The sequence below is a fragment of the Choloepus didactylus genome, chromosome X, assembly GCF_015220235.1.
Source record: "Choloepus didactylus isolate mChoDid1 chromosome X, mChoDid1.pri, whole genome shotgun sequence".
In the NCBI taxonomy this organism is placed as follows: Eukaryota; Metazoa; Chordata; class Mammalia; order Pilosa; family Megalonychidae; genus Choloepus; species Choloepus didactylus.
This window is the reverse complement of record NC_051334.1, coordinates 66,167,154-66,184,630: the sequence shown is the minus strand read 5'-3', so window position 1 is coordinate 66,184,630 and position 17,477 is coordinate 66,167,154. Positions and strand designations below refer to the sequence as shown.

The following is a 17,477-nucleotide window of genomic DNA, read 5'->3' as shown; positions in this document are numbered from 1 at the left end:
GGTGCAGAATGCAGGGGTTTTGGGCTTCCCCACCTCGATGGTTGCTGATGTGCTCACAGACATAGGGGACTGGTGGTTTGATGGGCTGAGCCCTCTACCATAGGACTTGCCCTCGGGAAGACTGTTGCTGCAAAGGACAGGCTAGGCCTCCCTATAATTATGCCTAAGAGCCTCGTCCCAAATGCCTCTGTGTTGCTCAGATGTGGCCCTCTCTCTCCAGCTTAGCCAATGTTGTGGGTGAAATCAGTGCCTCCCCCTATGTGGGATCTGACACCCAGGGGAGTGAATCTCCCTGGCAATGTGGATTATGACTCCCAGGGAGAAATCTAGACCCAGCATCTTGGGATGGAGAACATCTTCTTGACCAAAAGGGGGACTTGAAAAGAAATGAAAAGCTTCAGTGCTAGAGAGATTCCAAAAGGAGCTGAAAGGTCACTCTGTTGGGCACTCTTATGCAAAATATAGACAACCCTTTCTAGGTTCTAATGAATTGGAATAGCTAGCTATTACAGTACCATTATATAGTTGTGCATTCATCACCAAAATTAATTTTTGACATTTTCATTACCACACACTCAAAAATAACAAGAATAGTAAAGTGAAAAAGAACAATTAAAGTAAAAAAGAACACTGTATATACCTGAAACTATCAAACTACACCCCAGAACCCATGAATCTTGAAGATGATTGTATAATAATGTAGCTTACGAGGGGTGAGAATGTGATTGGGAAAGCCATGTGGAACACACTCCCCTTTGTCTAGTTTATGGATGGATGAGTAGAAAAGTGGGGGAAGAAAAAAATGCACCCAGTGTTCTTTTTTGCTTTAATTGTTGTTTTTCACTTTAATTTTTATTCTTATTGTTCTTGTATGTGTGGTGGTGAAAATGTCAAAGATTAATTTTGGTGATGAATGCACAACTATATAATGGTACTGTAAACAATTGAATATATGCTTTGTTTTATATGACTGCATGGCTGCATGGTATGTGAATATGTCACAATGAAATGAATAAAAAAAGATTCAGAAGAAAAAGAACAGTGACTTGCTCTCTCCAAGTGGTGGCTACTAGTGCCCATCCCCCACTCTCATGGACGGTAACAGTGGGGTCCACCTTTGGTTAGCTCACTGGTGATGGAAGGGGACATAAATATCAACTTCCCAAAGACCATGCATGGATACAGCTGATCACTGATCATGGCTGTTGATTAGCAACTTCAGATCATGGTGGGCCCATCTTTGAGGGCAGCTATTGTTTCAAACCATCTGGGACATGGGCAGCAGCAGCCAATTTTTTCAAACTGCCCATACAAATTTGGCAGCTACAATTGTTTCAAACCACCCCAGAAAGGGGCATAAGTGGTGGAGACTTAAGGATGCTGTGTTCCTTAGGGCTGTGGGGGACAGTTAGTTGAGCTGAAATTGCTGGGCAGGCCAAGAAAACTCAGCTTTTGGGAGCCATGCAAGAAATTCTTTGTGCCCTTCCTGATTCCCTTATCAGACACTGTGCAGGTAGACTGCACTCCCTTGAGAGTCCCTGGCCCTCTTTCAGCTGGGAAATACTGATTTGGAAAAGTCCTCTCCTATGTATCCCTCCTCCCAGAGTTTGCCCTATACACAAGGAAGTGTAAGAAACTATAGAGGCGGACACTCTGGGAGAGTCTTGTCTGCCTGAAACACATGGGATAGGGAGGTTTGCTTCCTGGGAAACATAGGGGCAACAAAACTCCTGTAAATAGGGGATCTCCAAAGCAACTAACAGGCAAAAGCACAGGACAAGATACAGGCCCTGAAAGACAGGGAAAACCCTGCACTCTATATTCCCCTTGGGCAGAATTTCTTGACAGGAGGAATGAATCACAAGCAAATCTCTCATCACCAGCTGTTTACAAAATCAAGAAACAGACATCTCAGGAAATAAATCCCAGAGTAACATTTTAAAATATTAAAATATACAGTGTCAAGCCCTAACCAACAGAAGTCCTGAAAATACTAAAGAATACCTAGGTCCCTAAGACTCTAAAAAGTTTCTCTCACTAAGTTTACTTTTCAGAAACTTAAATTCCCAGAGTGTTCCTATGCCACAAGTTTACTTTTCAGAAACTTAAATTCCCAGAGTGTTCCTATGCCACATAAGTCCCCAAACCCAGAGACAGCCAGCCTTTCAAAGAACATCAGTGAGGTGCATTACCCTTCCCCATAAAGTTGACACTCCTCTTCAATATGAACAAGTTAGGTTGGTCACTGCTCAGATATCCCTGAAGATTGAGACAGTGATCAAATAAGAGGGAGGGGTAGCAACTGACAAGATATCATTTAACAAAGGGTAATGAATATTGAATATTTATATAATTTTTTTTTTTTTTTTTAGTTTCTAGGGTACTGGAATAGCTAGAAGGAAATAACTGCCATGGTGGAACTGTAATATATAACATGCTTTGAAATTTGCTCCATAGCTAATTGTTAAATTATACTTTGAAAATTATCACATTTCTGTATATATGCTGCATGTCACAATAAGGAAATAACTGAAATTGTGGAACAGTAACCCATAATATTCTTTGAAATTGGCTCTATTACTACTTGTTAAATCATGCTTTGAAAGTTATCACTTTTCTGTATATATGTTATATTTCACAATAAAAATGTAAAAAAAAGATGAAAAAAATTAAAAAATGTACAGTGTGCAACAGAGTACAAGACAAACAACAACAACAACAACAAAAAAAAACAAAACAGGAAATTATGGCCCATCCAAAGGGAGAGGATAAAGACACAGAAAACTCCAATTAAGAAGACAAGAATGTGGACATACAAAACAAAGTCTTTTTAAAAAATGTTCTTAAAAATACTCAAGGAGATGAAGGAAAATACACAAAAAGAACTAAAGGATATCAGGAAAACAATGAATGTGCAATATGAGAGTCTTAGTAATGAGATAAAAAGTTTGAAGAGGAACTAAACAGAACTACTGCAGTTGAAGACCACAGTAACTGAAAGGAAAAATGCCCAGAAGGGTTTCAAGAACAGATTGGAGCTGCCAGAATAAAGCATCAGTGAGCTCAAAGACAAGACACATAAAATGAGTCAGACTGAGAAGCAGAAAGAAAAATAATTATAAAAATTGAACATAGACTAAAACTCCTCTGGGACACCATCAAACATACCAATATGTCCACTATGGGACTCCCAGAAGAAGAAATATAGGAAGGGGCAGAAAGAATATGCAAAGAAATAACGACAGAGACCTTCCAAAACTCAGCAAAAGATGGGAATATGTACATCCAAGAAGAAAAGAGAACAGCAAACAGGATAAACATGAAGAAAAATGCACCCCATCATATATTGATCACACTGTTGAATGTAGAGGACAAGGGTAGAGTGCTGAAAACTGCAAGGGAAAAGCATCGTGTTATGGATAAGGGAGTCCCAATTAGAGTGAGTTCAAATTTCTCATCAGAAACCATGAAGATAAGAAGGCAGTGGGTTGAAATACTTAAAATGATGAAAGAAAGCAACTGCTAATCAAGAAATTTATATCCAGAGAAACTTTCCATCAAAAATGAGGGAGCTATTAAAACATTCCCAGATAAACAAAAGCTGAGGGAGTTCATCACCACTAGACCTACTCTACAATCAATGCTAAAGAGGGTTCTTCAGACTGAAAGGAAAGGACACCAGACAGTGGTTCAAAGTGGCATAAAGAAATAAAGACCTTGGTATAGGTAACCTTTTGAGTAATTATAAATGTCCATATTATTGTTGTGTATTACTTGGTATTTAACTACACTTACATCCTACAGGAGTTAAAATGAAAATGCATAAAAAGTAATGATAAATCTATGTTTTTGCTTACAGGGTACTGAGATATAAGTGGCAGCAAGTACAAAAAGAGGTGAGGTATAGGAAAAGTATATGTGTATGCTAGAGAAATTAAGTTGCTATCAAACCAAATATGATTGTTATATATTTAGTATGTTAAATTTTAACCCATGGTAACCAGAAGGAAAAATAGATGAAAAATATATCCAGATAGAAAGTAGGAGGCACTCAACATGGTACAACACAAAAATTGAATAAATATAGAATTATGCATTAGAGGAAGAATTAAGGGGGCAGAAATGTTATAAAACATACAAAGACATAATAGCAAAATGGCAGAAGATAGTCCTGTATTATTAGTAGTAAATGTAAATTTATTAAACTCTCCAGTCAAAAAGCAGAGACTGCAGAATGGATAAAAAAAGCATGACCCAACTATATGCTATTTGCAAGACACTCACCTTAAATTCAAAAATACAAGTAGGTTGAAAGTGAAAGGATGAGAAAATACCTACTATGCAAGTAGTAACCAAAAAAGAGCAGGGGTAGGTACACTAATATCAGATAAAATAGTATTTAAGTAAAAAACAATTATGAAAAAAAATAGTGGCCATTATATACTAATGAAGGGGCAATTGAACAAGAAGATATAACAGTTATCAATATATATGCACCCAACAGCAGAGCACCAAAATATGAAGCAAATACTGACAGCTTTGAAGGGAGAAATTGATGGTTCTACATTAATCTTAGGAGACTTCAATACACCACTTTCAATAATGGATGGAACATCTAGTCAGATCAATAAGGAAATACAAGACTTGAATGATACTCTAAAACAACTAGACCTTACAGACATATATAGAACACTTCACCCAACAAAAACCGAATAAAAGTTTTTCCTCTGGTGCACATGGGTCTATCTCCAGGATAGACCATATGTTAGATTACAAAATACATCTCATTAGGTTCAAAAATATTGAAATTGTGCAATGTATATCCTCCAGCCACATTGGAATGAAGCTAGAAATCAATAATAGATGGAGAAATGGAACACTCAGAAATATGCAGAAATTAAACATACTCTTAATGAATGAGTTAAAGAATAAATCAAAAGCAAAGTCAGGAAATATCTTGAGGTGAAGGAAAATGAAAATACAACATACCAAACTTGTGGGATGCAGCAACAGCAGTCCTGAGAGATAAATTTGTATCTCTAATAAAAGAAGACTTCAAAAAGAGACCTAACCTCAAAACTGGAAGAATTAGAAAAAGAACAGCAAACTAAATCCAAAGCAAGCAGAAGGAAGGAAATAACAATGATTAGAATAGGCATAAATGAAATAGAAAAAAAAAAAAAACAAAACAGAGAATCAACAAAACAAGTTAAATCCTTGAAGAAATCAATAAAATTGATGAACATTTAGCTACACTGACAGAAGAAAAGAGAAAGGATACAAATGATGAGACTCAGAATTGAAAAGTGGGACATTACTACCAACACTGGTGAAATAAAAGGGACTGTAAGAGAATACTATGAACATCTGTACACCAATAAAATAATCTAGATTAAATATACAAATTCTTAGAAACATGCAAACGACCTACACTGACCCAAGAAGAATTAGAATATCGCAACAAATAAATCATAAAGAGATTGAATCAGGAATTTAAAGCCCCCAAATGAAGAAAAGCCCAAGACCAGATCACTTCACAGGGAAATTTTACCAAACATTCCAAGAAGACTTACACCACTTGTACTAAAGCCCTTCCAATAAATTGAAGAGGAGGTAATACACCCTAATTCATTCTACCATACCAATATCATCCTCATACCAAATCCAGATAAAGACACCACAAGAAAAGAAAACTACAGACAAATAACTCTTTTGATTATGGGTGCAAAAGTCCCCCCAAAAATACAAGGAAACATAATTGAAATTGTGGAACTGTAACACATAATATTCTCTAAAATTTTTTCTATAACTACTTATTAAATCATACTTTGAAAGTTATCTTTCTGTATATATGTTACATTTCAAAACTTTAAAAATGTTACAAAAATACTAGAAAAATAAATACAACAACATATTAAAAGAATTATACGCCATGATCAAGTGGGATTTATGCTTGGTATGCAATGTTGGTGCAACATAAGAAAGTCAATTAATGTAATACAACACATTAACACAATGAGGAAAAAAGCCACATGATCATCTCAGTTGATGCACAATGGGGAGTTTGACATAATTCAGCACTCCTCCATAGAAAGACAGAACACTAAGAATAGAAGGAAACTTCTTCAATATGATAAAGGTGCATATATGGAGGTGGGGAAAGATGGCAGCATAGGGACGTGTGGAATTTAGTTAGGCCTCTAGAGCAACAAGTAAATAACCAGGAACAACTTGTAAATAGTCAGAACAACTGTTGGGGGAAATCTGTGACTGGACTCACATCATACTCCAGTCTGGAATGGGTGGAATGGCTGAGATCACAGCAAAGAACTGTAAATAAAGCTCCCAAAACTGTGGAGCTGGCCCCCTTACCCCACTGGCACAGCACGCTGAGTTGTAACATGTCCCTGTGGGAAAAAGAAGCACTCTTCTATGAATAAGGGAAAGTAACTCAACCAAGCTCTAATTGTGGTTTTAATTAAAAAATTTGGACTGCTGAATATAAGCTACAAGCACAAATAAACCTGGAGCAAGCAGGAAAGGAACCCTGAGGTCTCTCCCAGCAGACAGGAGGCAGGACTGAAGGAAAAAATAAATAAAAACAGGCTTCTGGAGATGGCTGAGCTCAGAATACTGGAAAATGGCTGTGTCCCAAGAAAAGGGGCACAAAAAACTGAGTACAAACTCCAGGTGACTGGTGAGATTGGGGGGCTGGAGACTGGCACTGAAAAGTGGATTTCTTTCTTTTTTCTTTTTTTCTCCTGTTCTAAGTAGCTTATTTGAGAAAGCCTCAGGCATTTTCACTTGTCAGCACTGACCCAGGCAAGGGTGGATTTAAGATAGAGAGAAAAGGAGGAATTCAAGTGAAGGAGATATTTGCCTAAAGGGTGTATCTTCCCAAAGAAAAGGGCAGCAGGGCTGAGCTTAAGTGGTGGCCCTCCCTCAGAGAATTCAAACCCTAGGGCCTGGGGGAAAAAACAGAAACAACTTAAGCTTGGCATCTGAAACCCACAGCCCCTGGCCAGGACAGGGTCCACTGAGAATTAAAGGCACTGTACTTCTTTACACCAGCGGGGAGTTGTAGGCTGACAAGCATCAACTGTTGGGCAGGATGGGAATAGAACAGAGTCTAAAAGCCCCACAGGAAAGTCTGACAACATTATGAGGCTCATCCTCAGGGAAACCTGATAATGATTACATTCTCCCCCTGAAACCTCAGCCTATCTGGTCTGGGAAAATCTGATTGGGGTAATCAAGAGGTCTAAACAATAATTATGAGTCACACTAGGAAAAATGAAGATGTGGCCCAGGAAAATGAACAAACTAACACTTCAAATGAAATACAGGAGCTGATACAACTAAAGATGTTTAAGCAAATCTTGTAAATCAAATCAATGAGCTGAAGGAAAATGTGGCAAAAGAGATGAAGGATATAAAGAAGACACTGGGTAACCATAAAAAAGAATTCATTAAGCTTGATAAAACAAAGGGCAGAACTTATGGGAATGAAAGGCAAAACAGAAGAGACATAAAACACTGTGGAGACATACAACAGCAGATTTGAAGAGACAGGAGAAAGGATTCATGAATGGAAGACAGGACATCTGAAATCCTACACATAAAAGAACAGACATGGGAAAGAATGGAAAAATATAAGCAATGTCTCAGGGAATTGAATGACAACACAAAGCACATGGATATACATGTCATCAGTGTCCCAGAAGGAGAAAGAAGGGAAAAGGGGCAGAAACAATAATGGAGGAAACAATCACTGAATATTTCCCATCTCTTATGAAAGACATAAAATTGCAGATCCAAGAAGCACAGCACATGCCAAACAGAATAGATATGAATATACCTATGCCAAGACACTTAATAATCAGATTATCAAATGTCAAAGACAAAGAATTCTGAAAGCAGCAATAGAAAATTGATCTATCACATAAAAAGGAAGCTCAATAAGACTATATGTGGATTTCTCAATAGAAACCATGGAGGTGAGAAGGCAGTAGTAGGATATATTTAAGATACTGAAACAGAAAAACTGCCAAATAAGAATTTTGTATCCAGAAAAATTGTCCTTCAAAAATTAGGAAGAGTATAAAATATTTTCAGACAAACAGACACAGAGAGTTTGTGAAAAGATATCTGCTCTACGAGAAATAGTAAAGGGAGCACTATAGACAGATAGGAAAAGACAGGTGAGAGAGGTTCAGAGAAGAGTGTAGAAATGAAGACTATCAGCAGTAAGGGAAGACAGAGAGAGAGAGAGAGAGAGAGAGAGAGAGAGAGAGAGAGAGAGAGAGAGAGAGAAAAAAATAAAGAATGACATATAAAAATCCAAAAGACAAGATGGTAGACAGTAGACAGTACATTGGGTAAAATTAACCAGAAAAAAAGGACAAATACTGAAATACTGTATGGTCTCACTAATATGAACTAACATATTTCATGTTAGTTAAACTAACAGTTTCAGTTGTGAACACAGGTTATCAGGAAATAGAAAGAGGGTATAGATTAGGCATTTGATACTGAAGGAATACAGAATATTCAACAGGAATGATTGTATATATCCAGAAATAGATAGCATGATACTATGTGATGCTAGCATTATATTGTAAGTATTCTGAAGAAAGATGAGTGTGAATATGGGTGAAATAGGAAGGCTAGGGGCATGTATTAAATGAGAAAGAAAGATAGAAGATAAAGACTTGGATTGTACAAATTAATGAACATAGAGTGCTCAATGATGGTGACTGTTCTAGTTTGCTAACGCTGCGGAATGCAAAACACCAGAGATGGATTGGCTTTTATAAAAAGGGGGTTTATTTGACTAAACAATTACAGTCTTAAGGCCATAAAGTGTCCAAGGTAACACATCAGTAATCGGGTACCTTCACTGGAGGATGGCCAATGGCGTCCGTAAAACCTCTGTTAGCTGGGAAGGCATGTGGCTGGCGTCTGCTCCAAAGTTCTGGTTTCAAAGTGGCTTTTTCCCAGGACGTTCTTCTCTAGCAAGCTTGCTCCTCTTCAAAACATTACTCACAGCTGCACTCCGTCCAGTCTCTTTGAGTCAGCACATTTATATGGCTCCACTGATCAAGGCCCACCCTGAATGAGTGGGGCCATGCCTCCATGGAAATATCCCATCAGTTATCATCTACAGTTGGGTGAGGCACATCTCCATGCAAACAACCTAATCCAAACGTTCCAACTTAATCCCCACTATTATGTCTGCCCCACAAGATTGCATCAAAGAATATGGCTTTTTCTGGGGGACATAATACATTCAAACTGGCACATTCCACCCCCTGGACCCAAGAAAAACATATTCTTTCCAAATACAAAATACATTCATCCCACAATACCACAGAGACTTAAATCATTTCAGTAACAATAGTTAAGTGCAAAATCCCATCAAAATCAATTACAGGTGTGGTGGGTCCTAAGGCATAATTCTCCTTTAGCTTTGGATCTGTGGACTTAGAACAAGTTACATGCTTCCAATATACAAAGGAGGGACATTCATAGGATAAACATTCCCACTGCCATAAGGAGAAAGAGTAAGGAAAACAGGGTTAACAGGACCAAAACAGTTCCTAAAACCCGCAGGACAAACTCCATTAGATTTCAAAGTCTGAGAGTCATTTACAGAACAACGTTGCATCCTTGGGGCTTGAGAGAGCAGGAGTCTAACCCTTCCTAAGGGCCTTCCTGGCAGCCCTTTCCTCTCCAAATGCTTAGGTGAGTGCTCCAACATATCCACACATTGGGGAGACCACCTTCTCGGCCCCACCCTCCTCAAACATTGGGGCAGCTCCCAGATTCCCTTCCATCTCCGGGGCACATGCTCAACCCCTTCAGAACAGTGTGGTGGCAGCCAGGCTCTCCCCAATTCCCTGGGAATGTGTTCCACCCTCTTTGGGACCTTGGGTGGCAAAACTCTTCCAGAGCATCGAGGTGGAATGCCCACTCTCAACCTCCGGGGCAAACTCACCCTTTCCATGTGTGTGGGCTGCTCCACTCTCCCAGACCAAGGCCTCTTGACTCCAGACCTCAACCTCCATGGCTCTGTCTTTGAAGAAATTTTTCCTTCAGTTTGTTCCTTGTCTTTCTCCTCCAGTCCCGACTGGCAGCGGCTCTGTCTGTAAAGATCTTGCAAAAATTCTGTTGGCTTCACATGAAGCATGCAGGGGTCAAAGCCATCAGACAATAGGAGTTTCCACAAATCCTTTCTGGATAATTCCATCTCCAATCTTGGCTTGTACTGAAATGGCAGCTGGGTTCCATGTTTGGTTACATCCTCACGTTGGGCTGCAGCTTCAGGGATTCCACCCCTGGACGCCTGTAATTTTCCAAGCCATCAGCTTCTGGTTTCTTTGAACCCAAGAGTTCAGTTCTAAGTTTCTCTCTCTCCGCTCGCATTTTACTATAAGCTGCAAGGAGAAGCCGGGATACATCCTCCACATGTAGTCTGGAGATCTCCTCAGCTAAGTATTCCAGGTTGTCACTTTCAAATTCTTCCTTCCATCTGACACCAGGACTCAATTTTGCCAAATTCTCTGCCACTTTAAAACGAGGATCGCCTTTCTTCCAGTTTGCAACAACACATTCATCATTTCTGTTCAAGTCCTTGTCAGAAGTATCTTTAGAGTCCATATTTCCACAAACAGTCTCTTCAAAGCAGTTTAGGCCTTTTCTATCAAGCTCCTCGCAATTCTTCCAGAAACTGCGCATCATCCATTTAAAAAGCCGTTCCAACATGTTTGGTATTTGCAAATTCAGCAGCAAAAGCACCCCACTTCCGGTACCAAAATCTGTTCTAGTTTGCTAATGCTGCAGAATGCAAAACACCAGAGATGGATTGGCTTTTATAAAAAGGGGGTTTATTTGACTAAACAATTACAGTCTTAAGGCCATAAAGTGTCCAAGGTAACACATCAGTAATCGGGTACCTTCACTGGAGGATGGCCAATGGCATCCGGAAAACCTCTATTAGCTGGGAAGGCATGTGGCTGGCATCTGCTCCAAAGTTCTGGTTTCAAAGTGGCTTTCTCCCAGGACGTTCTTCTCTAGCAAGCTTGCTCCTCTTCAAAACATCACTCACAGCTGCACTCTGTCCAGTCTCTTTGAGTCAGCACATTTATATGGCTCCACTGATCAAGGCCCACCCTGAATGGGTGGGGCCACGCCTCCATGGAAATATCCCATCAGTTATCATCTACAGTTGGGTGAGGCACATCTCCATGCAAACAACCTAATCCAAACATTCCAACTTAATCCCCACTATTATGTCTGCCCCACAAGATTGCATCAAAGAATATGGCTTTTTCTGGGGGACATAATACATTCAAACTGGCACAGTGACTAAGCGTACTAATATAAGAATGTTGTTACATGAGGGAGAACAAATGAATGTTAACATTGCAAGGAGTTGAAAAATGGGTGGTGCAGGGGAAAAATACAATGAATACAAACTAGAGTCTATAGTTAACAGTAACATTGTAATATGCTTCCATTAATTGTAACAAAGGCAATATGCCAAAGCTAAATGTATATAAGAGGGGGATATAAGAGAGTGCTATGGAATTCTTGGTGGTGGTGTGGTTGCATGACTTTTTTATTTTATTTTATTTTATTTTTTCTTATCTTTTTTCCATCTTCATTTTTTTCTCCTCTTCCCCTTTAATTGCGGAAGAAATGGAAATGTCCTCATATAGATTGTGGTAGTAAATGCATAAATATGTGATTATACTGGGAATCATTGATTGTTTACTTAAAATTGATTGTATGGGGGGTTAATAAAACTGCTTTAAAAATAAACAGAGGGCTCGGGCTGGGGCAGCGGTGGGGCGGGCGCGTTGCTGGGTCGCGTCTGCCTGCGCCGGCCGCGGCGGGATGAGCGGGTCGGCGCCGCCGGGGGCCGCGGGCGGTCCGGGCGGGATTCGGGGGCTGCGGGTGGACGGGCTGCCCCCTCTGCCCAAGAGCCTCAGCGGGTTGCTCAACTCCTCGTCGGGCGGCGGCGCGTCGGGGGGCTGGCGGCACCTGGAGCGGCTGTACGCACAGAAGTCCCGCATCCAGGACGAGCTGAGCCGCGGGGGCGCGGGGGGCGGCAGGGGCCGAGCCGCGGCGGTGCCCCCTAAGCCCCCCAACCTGGACGCCGCGCTGGCGCTGCTCCGCAAGGAGATGGGAAGAAGAATATGAAGGAAGAGACAAATGAAAAATAGGAACAAAAATGATTGGCAGTACAGAAAGCTGTGCATTGTGTACATGATTTTGGCCACTCTTCAACATGGTTGGCCTGCGACAGCTGGACATGTCCTTGCTCTGTCAACTGTACAGCCTCTACGAGTCAATTCAGGAGTATAAGGGTGCCTGCCAAGCGGCCGCCAGCCCAGACTGCACTTATGCTCTGGAAAATGGCTTCTTTGAGGAGGAGGAAGACTATTTCCAGGAGCAGAGCGCTCTCCAGGATGGGAGGGAACGAGGGACTCCGCGGGACTTGTCGCTGCCTGTCTCCCCCCTCTCCAGCAGTGACTGGATTCTGGAGTCCATCTAGAGGGCCTCAGGAGGAAGGCAACTGTTGGGGAAACCCTTACCACTGGACAGACTCTCCTCTCGCAAATGCATCTTTCCAGAGAGCTGCTCTGCCATTCCGTTGTGGACGGTCCTCAGGCACGTGGGATAGTGCTGCCAGTTTAATGTGGAGGCAGGAAGCTCTCTGTTGACGCATGGTGGCAGTCTGTGTTGATGGTCAGAGTTTCTGCTCAGGCAGACCTAGTGGAATGGCCATATCCCCGGCACCCCTGTATTGAGGCACTGCTGCTGAGGATTTATGATGATGTATGAGAGGATCCTCATCAGACATCTTAGTGGGTGCTAGTTACCTCCTCACAGATGGTAGCTTATTTACACCCTCTTTCTTGTAGGGTTCCTGCCTGGCTTGGGATATATAAAAACTAAAATTTCACTGCTCCCTTTCCTCAGTTCATTCTACAGCTTTTCTTGCTATTTAAATGAGCTTTTAAGCCTCCTGGTTAAGCTTTATTTATTTGTGACACTAAACTGTCCAGGTGACTCAGTGAAAGCTTTTTACTGATAAAACATTTCAGATTACACCAGTCAACTGCCTTTTCTGAATCTATCAAAAAGCTTTATATCATTCTTTGTCCATCAGATATAAGTGGAAGGAAGATAATATGCAGATATGTTAAATGGCAAAAAACACAAATAGGTAAGCTAATGTTTTGTATCATTCATTGTAAGATGGTAAGCTTTTTTTGTTTTGAAAGATTCTCAGTGTAAACTAGTATGTGAGAAAGCAAACTACCCTCCTTTGCTCAAAACAATGTTTACCTTAAGCCTTAATATATTTATTAAAATACTTTATGACAACTTTACACTATATGTTAAAATGTTTAAAATGCGGAAGTGTCTGTCTGTAGTTATAATTTTTGTCTGTGTAGAATCATCAACTTTCATAACTTGAATGCAAAGAATCAAATCAAACGTACTGAAAAAAGTTATAATTTGTTTTCTTGCAATTAATCTGAAAAAAGCTTTATACCTTTTGATTTGATTCTTGAATAGTTTTATTAATAGTAGACACCTATTTATAGCAAGGTCTCAGCACTGTTCAGTTTTTGAATCCTCCAGACCCCTTGCTTCTCTTTAATCTTTAGGTGAGATAATTGCTTATTAGCACCTCTTTAGGGTTATGGAGAGGAAATAAAACTCACAAGTGCTGACAACCCATTATGTACATGCCCCTGTGTTAGGGACTGGGGCCAGATACAAAGAAAAAAGAGTATCCTGCTTATTTCCTCTGTTGGAGAGAGTAGTTAAAATGAGAGATGTTAAATTACCTTCAGCATGTGAGTTATCTGTTTCTTGAGGAAGAGAAAATTGAAAGTGATAAGACTGGTTAGGTCTGGTCATTTGCAGGAACCTGTTCATTTGAAGCTGTACCCCTGCTTATCAAACGAATTGAAACTTAGGTCAATTGTTGTGTACCCTGATCACATCAGAATCACTTGGGGAGTATGCCAGTTTGAAAGTATTATGTCCCCCCAAACACCGTTATCTTTGATGTAATCTTGTGTGGGCAGACCTATCAGTGTTAATTAGGTTGTAATTCTTTGAGTGTTTCCATGGAGATAATGCCCCACCCAACTGTGGGTGATAACTCTGATTGTATAATTTCCATGGAGGTGTTACCCCACCCATTCACGGTGTGTCTAAATTAAATCACTGGAGCCATGTAAATCAGCTGACAAACAGAAGGAACTCAGTGCAGCTGAGAGAGACATTTTGAAGCCGTTAAAAGCAGACTCTTGCTCCAGAGAAGCTAAGAGAGGACAAACACTCCAAGAGCAACTAAGACTGATGTTTTTGAGGAACTGCAACCTAGAGAGGAACGTCCTGGGAGAAAGCCATTTTGAAACCAGAACTTGGAGCAGATGCCAGCCACGTGCCTTCCCAGCTAACAGAGGTTTTCTGGACACCATTGGCCATCCTCCAGTGAAGGTATCTGATTGTTGATAACTTACATTGGACACTTTTATGGCCTTAAGACTGTAACTCTGTAATCAGATAAACCCCCTTTATAAAAGCCAAAAAAAAAAAAAAAAAAAAAAAAAAAAAAAAACAGAGAGGAGGCAGGGCAAGATGGCAGACTGGTGAGCTGTATGTTTGAGTTACTCCTCCAGGAAAGTAGGTAGAAACCCAGGAACTGCGTGGACTGGACACCACAGAGCAATCTGTCTTTGGGCATACTTCATACAACACTCATGAAAACGTGGAACTGCTGAGATCAGCAAAATCTGTAAGTTTTTCCGGCCAGGGGACCCGCGCCCCTCCCTGCCAGGCTCAGTCCCGTGGGAGGAGGAGCTGTCAGCTCCGGGAAGGAGAAGGGAGAACTGCAGTGGCAGCCCTTATCGGAATCTCATTCTACTGATCCAAACTCCAACCATAGATAGACTGAGACCAGACACCAGAGAATCTGAGAGCAGCCAGCCCAACAGAGAGGAGACAGGCATAGAGAAAAAAAACAACACGAAAAACTCCGAAATAAAAGCGGAGGATTTTTGGAGTTCTGGTGAACATAGAAAGGGGAAGAGCCTTGAGGCGCATATGCAAATCCCGAAGAAAAGCTGATCTCTCTGCCCTGTGGACCTTTCCTTAACGGCCCTGGTTGCTTTGTCTCTTAGCATTTCAGTAACCCATTAGATCTCTGAGGAGGGCTCTTTTTTTTTTTTTTAATCCTTTTTTCTTTTTCTAAAACAATTACTCTAAGAAGCCCAATACAGAAAGCTTCAAAGACTTGCAATTTGGGCAGGTCAAGTCAAGAGCAGAACTAGGAGAGCTCTGAGACAAAACGCAATAATCCAGTGGCTGAGAAAATTCACTAAACACCACAACTTCCCAAGAAAAGGGGGGTGTCCGCTCACAGCCATCATCCTGGTGGACAGGAAACACTCCTGCCCATCGCCAGCCCCATAGCCCAGAACTGCCCCAGACAACCCAGTGTGACGGAAGTGCTTCAAATAACAGGCACACACCACAAAACTGGGCGTGGACATTAGCCTTCCCTGCAACCTCAGCTGATTGTCCCAGAGTTGGGAAGGTAGAGCAGTGTGAATTAACAAAGCCTCATTCAGCCATAATTTCAGCAGACTGGGAGCCTCCCTACACAGCCCAGCAGCCCAGAACTGCCCTGGGGGGACGGCACTCACCTGTGACATAGCACAGTCATCCCTCAACAGAGGACCCGGGGTGCACGGCCTGGAAGAGGGGCCCACTTGCAAGTCTCAGGAGCCATACGCCAATACCAAGGACTTGTGGGTCAGTGGCAGAGACAAACTGTGGCAGGACTGAACTGAAGGATTAGACTATTGCAGCAGCTTTAAAACTCTAGGATCACCAGGGAGATTTGATTGTTAGAGCCACCCCCCCCCTCCCTGACTGCCCAGAAACACGCCCCATATACAGGGCAGGCAACACCAACTACACACGCAAGCTTGGTGCACCAATTGGACCCCACAAGACTCACTCCCTCACTCACCAAAAAGGCTAAGCAGGGGAGAACTGGCTTGTGGAGAACAGGTGGCTCGTGGACGCCACCCGCTGGTTAGTTAGAGAAAGTGTACTCCACGAAGCTGTAGATCTGATAAATTAGAGATAAGGACTTCAACTGGTCTACAAATCCTAAAAGAACCCTATCAAGCTCAGCAAATGCCACGAGGCCAAAAACAACAGAAAATTATAAAGCATATGAAAAAACCAGACGATATGGATAACCCAAGCCCAAGCACCCAAATCAAAAGACCAGAAGAGACACAGCACCTAGAGCAGCTACTCAAAGAACTAAAGATGAACAATGAGACCATAGTACGGGAGACAAAGGAAATCAAGAAGACCCTAGAAGAGCATAAAGAAGACATTGCAAGACTAAATAAAAAAATGGATGATCTTATGGAAATTAAAGAGACTGTTGACCAAATTAAAAAGATTCTGGACACTCATAGTACAAGACTAGAGGAAGTTGAACAACGAATCAGTGACCTCGAAGATGACAGAATGGAAAATGAAAGCATAAAAGAAAGAATGGGGAAAAAAATTGAAAAAATCGAAATGGACTTCAGGGAAATGATAGATAATATGAAACGTCCAAATATAAGACTCATTGGTGTCCCAGAAGGGGAAGAAAAGGGTAAAGGTCTAGGAAGAGTATTCAAAGAAATTGTTGGGGAAAACTTCCCAAATCTTCTAAACAACATAAATACACAAATCATAAATGCTCAGCGAACTCCAAATAGAATAAATCCAAATAAACCCACTCTGAGACATATACTGATCACACTGTCAAACACAGAAGAGAAGGAGCAAGTTCTGAAAGCAGCAAGAGAAAAGCAATTCACCACATACAAAGGAAACAGCATAAGACTAAGTAGTGACTACTCAGCAGCCACCATGGAGGCGAGAAGGCACTGGCACAATATATTTAAAATTCTGAGTGAGAAAAATTTCCAGCCAAGAATACTTTATCCAGCAAAGCTCTCCTTCAAATTTGAGGGAGAGCTTAAATTTTTCACAGACAAACAAATGCTGAGAGAATTTGCTAACAAGAGACCTGCCCTACTGGAGATACTCAAGGGAGCCCTACAGACAGAGAAACAAAGAAAGGACAGAGAGACTTGGAGAAAGGTTCAGTACTAAAGAGATTCGGTATGGGTACAGTAAAGGATATTAGTAGACAGAGGGGAAAAATATGACAAACATAAACCAAAGGATAAGATGAATGATTCAAGAAATGCCTTCACGGTTATAATGTTGAATGTAAATGGATTAAACTCCCCAATTAAAAGATATAGATTCGCAGAATGGATCAAAAAAATGAACCATCAATATGTTGCATACAAGAGACTCATCTTAGACACAGGGACACAAAGAAACTGAAAGTGAAAGGATGGAAAAAA

General features: G+C 41.0%; 1 protein-coding gene across 1 annotated transcript; it reads left to right on the top strand.

Moving 5' to 3' along the window:
- The first annotated feature begins 11,872 nt into the window (after window positions 1-11,872).
- On the top strand, window positions 11,873-14,147 carry LOC119522971 (protein FAM89A-like). The gene is made up of 2 exons (XM_037821720.1): window positions 11,873-12,186; window positions 12,293-14,147. The coding sequence occupies exons 1-2, from the start codon at window positions 11,899-11,901 to the stop codon at window positions 12,557-12,559; spliced, it is 555 nt and encodes a 184-aa protein (XP_037677648.1). The 5' UTR covers window positions 11,873-11,898; the 3' UTR covers window positions 12,560-14,147.
- The last annotated feature ends 3,330 nt before the right edge of the window (window positions 14,148-17,477 follow it).

Excerpts from the sequence above, each read along its gene's own strand:
- LOC119522971 (XM_037821720.1), top strand. The coding sequence starts at position 11,899 with ATGAGCGGGTCGGCGCCGCCGGGGGCCGCGGGCGGTCCGGGCGGGATT. Across the intron at positions 12,187-12,292 it reads TGGCGCTGCTCCGCAAGGAG|ATGGTTGGCCTGCGACAGCT; the intron begins ATGGGAAGAAGA and ends CCACTCTTCAAC.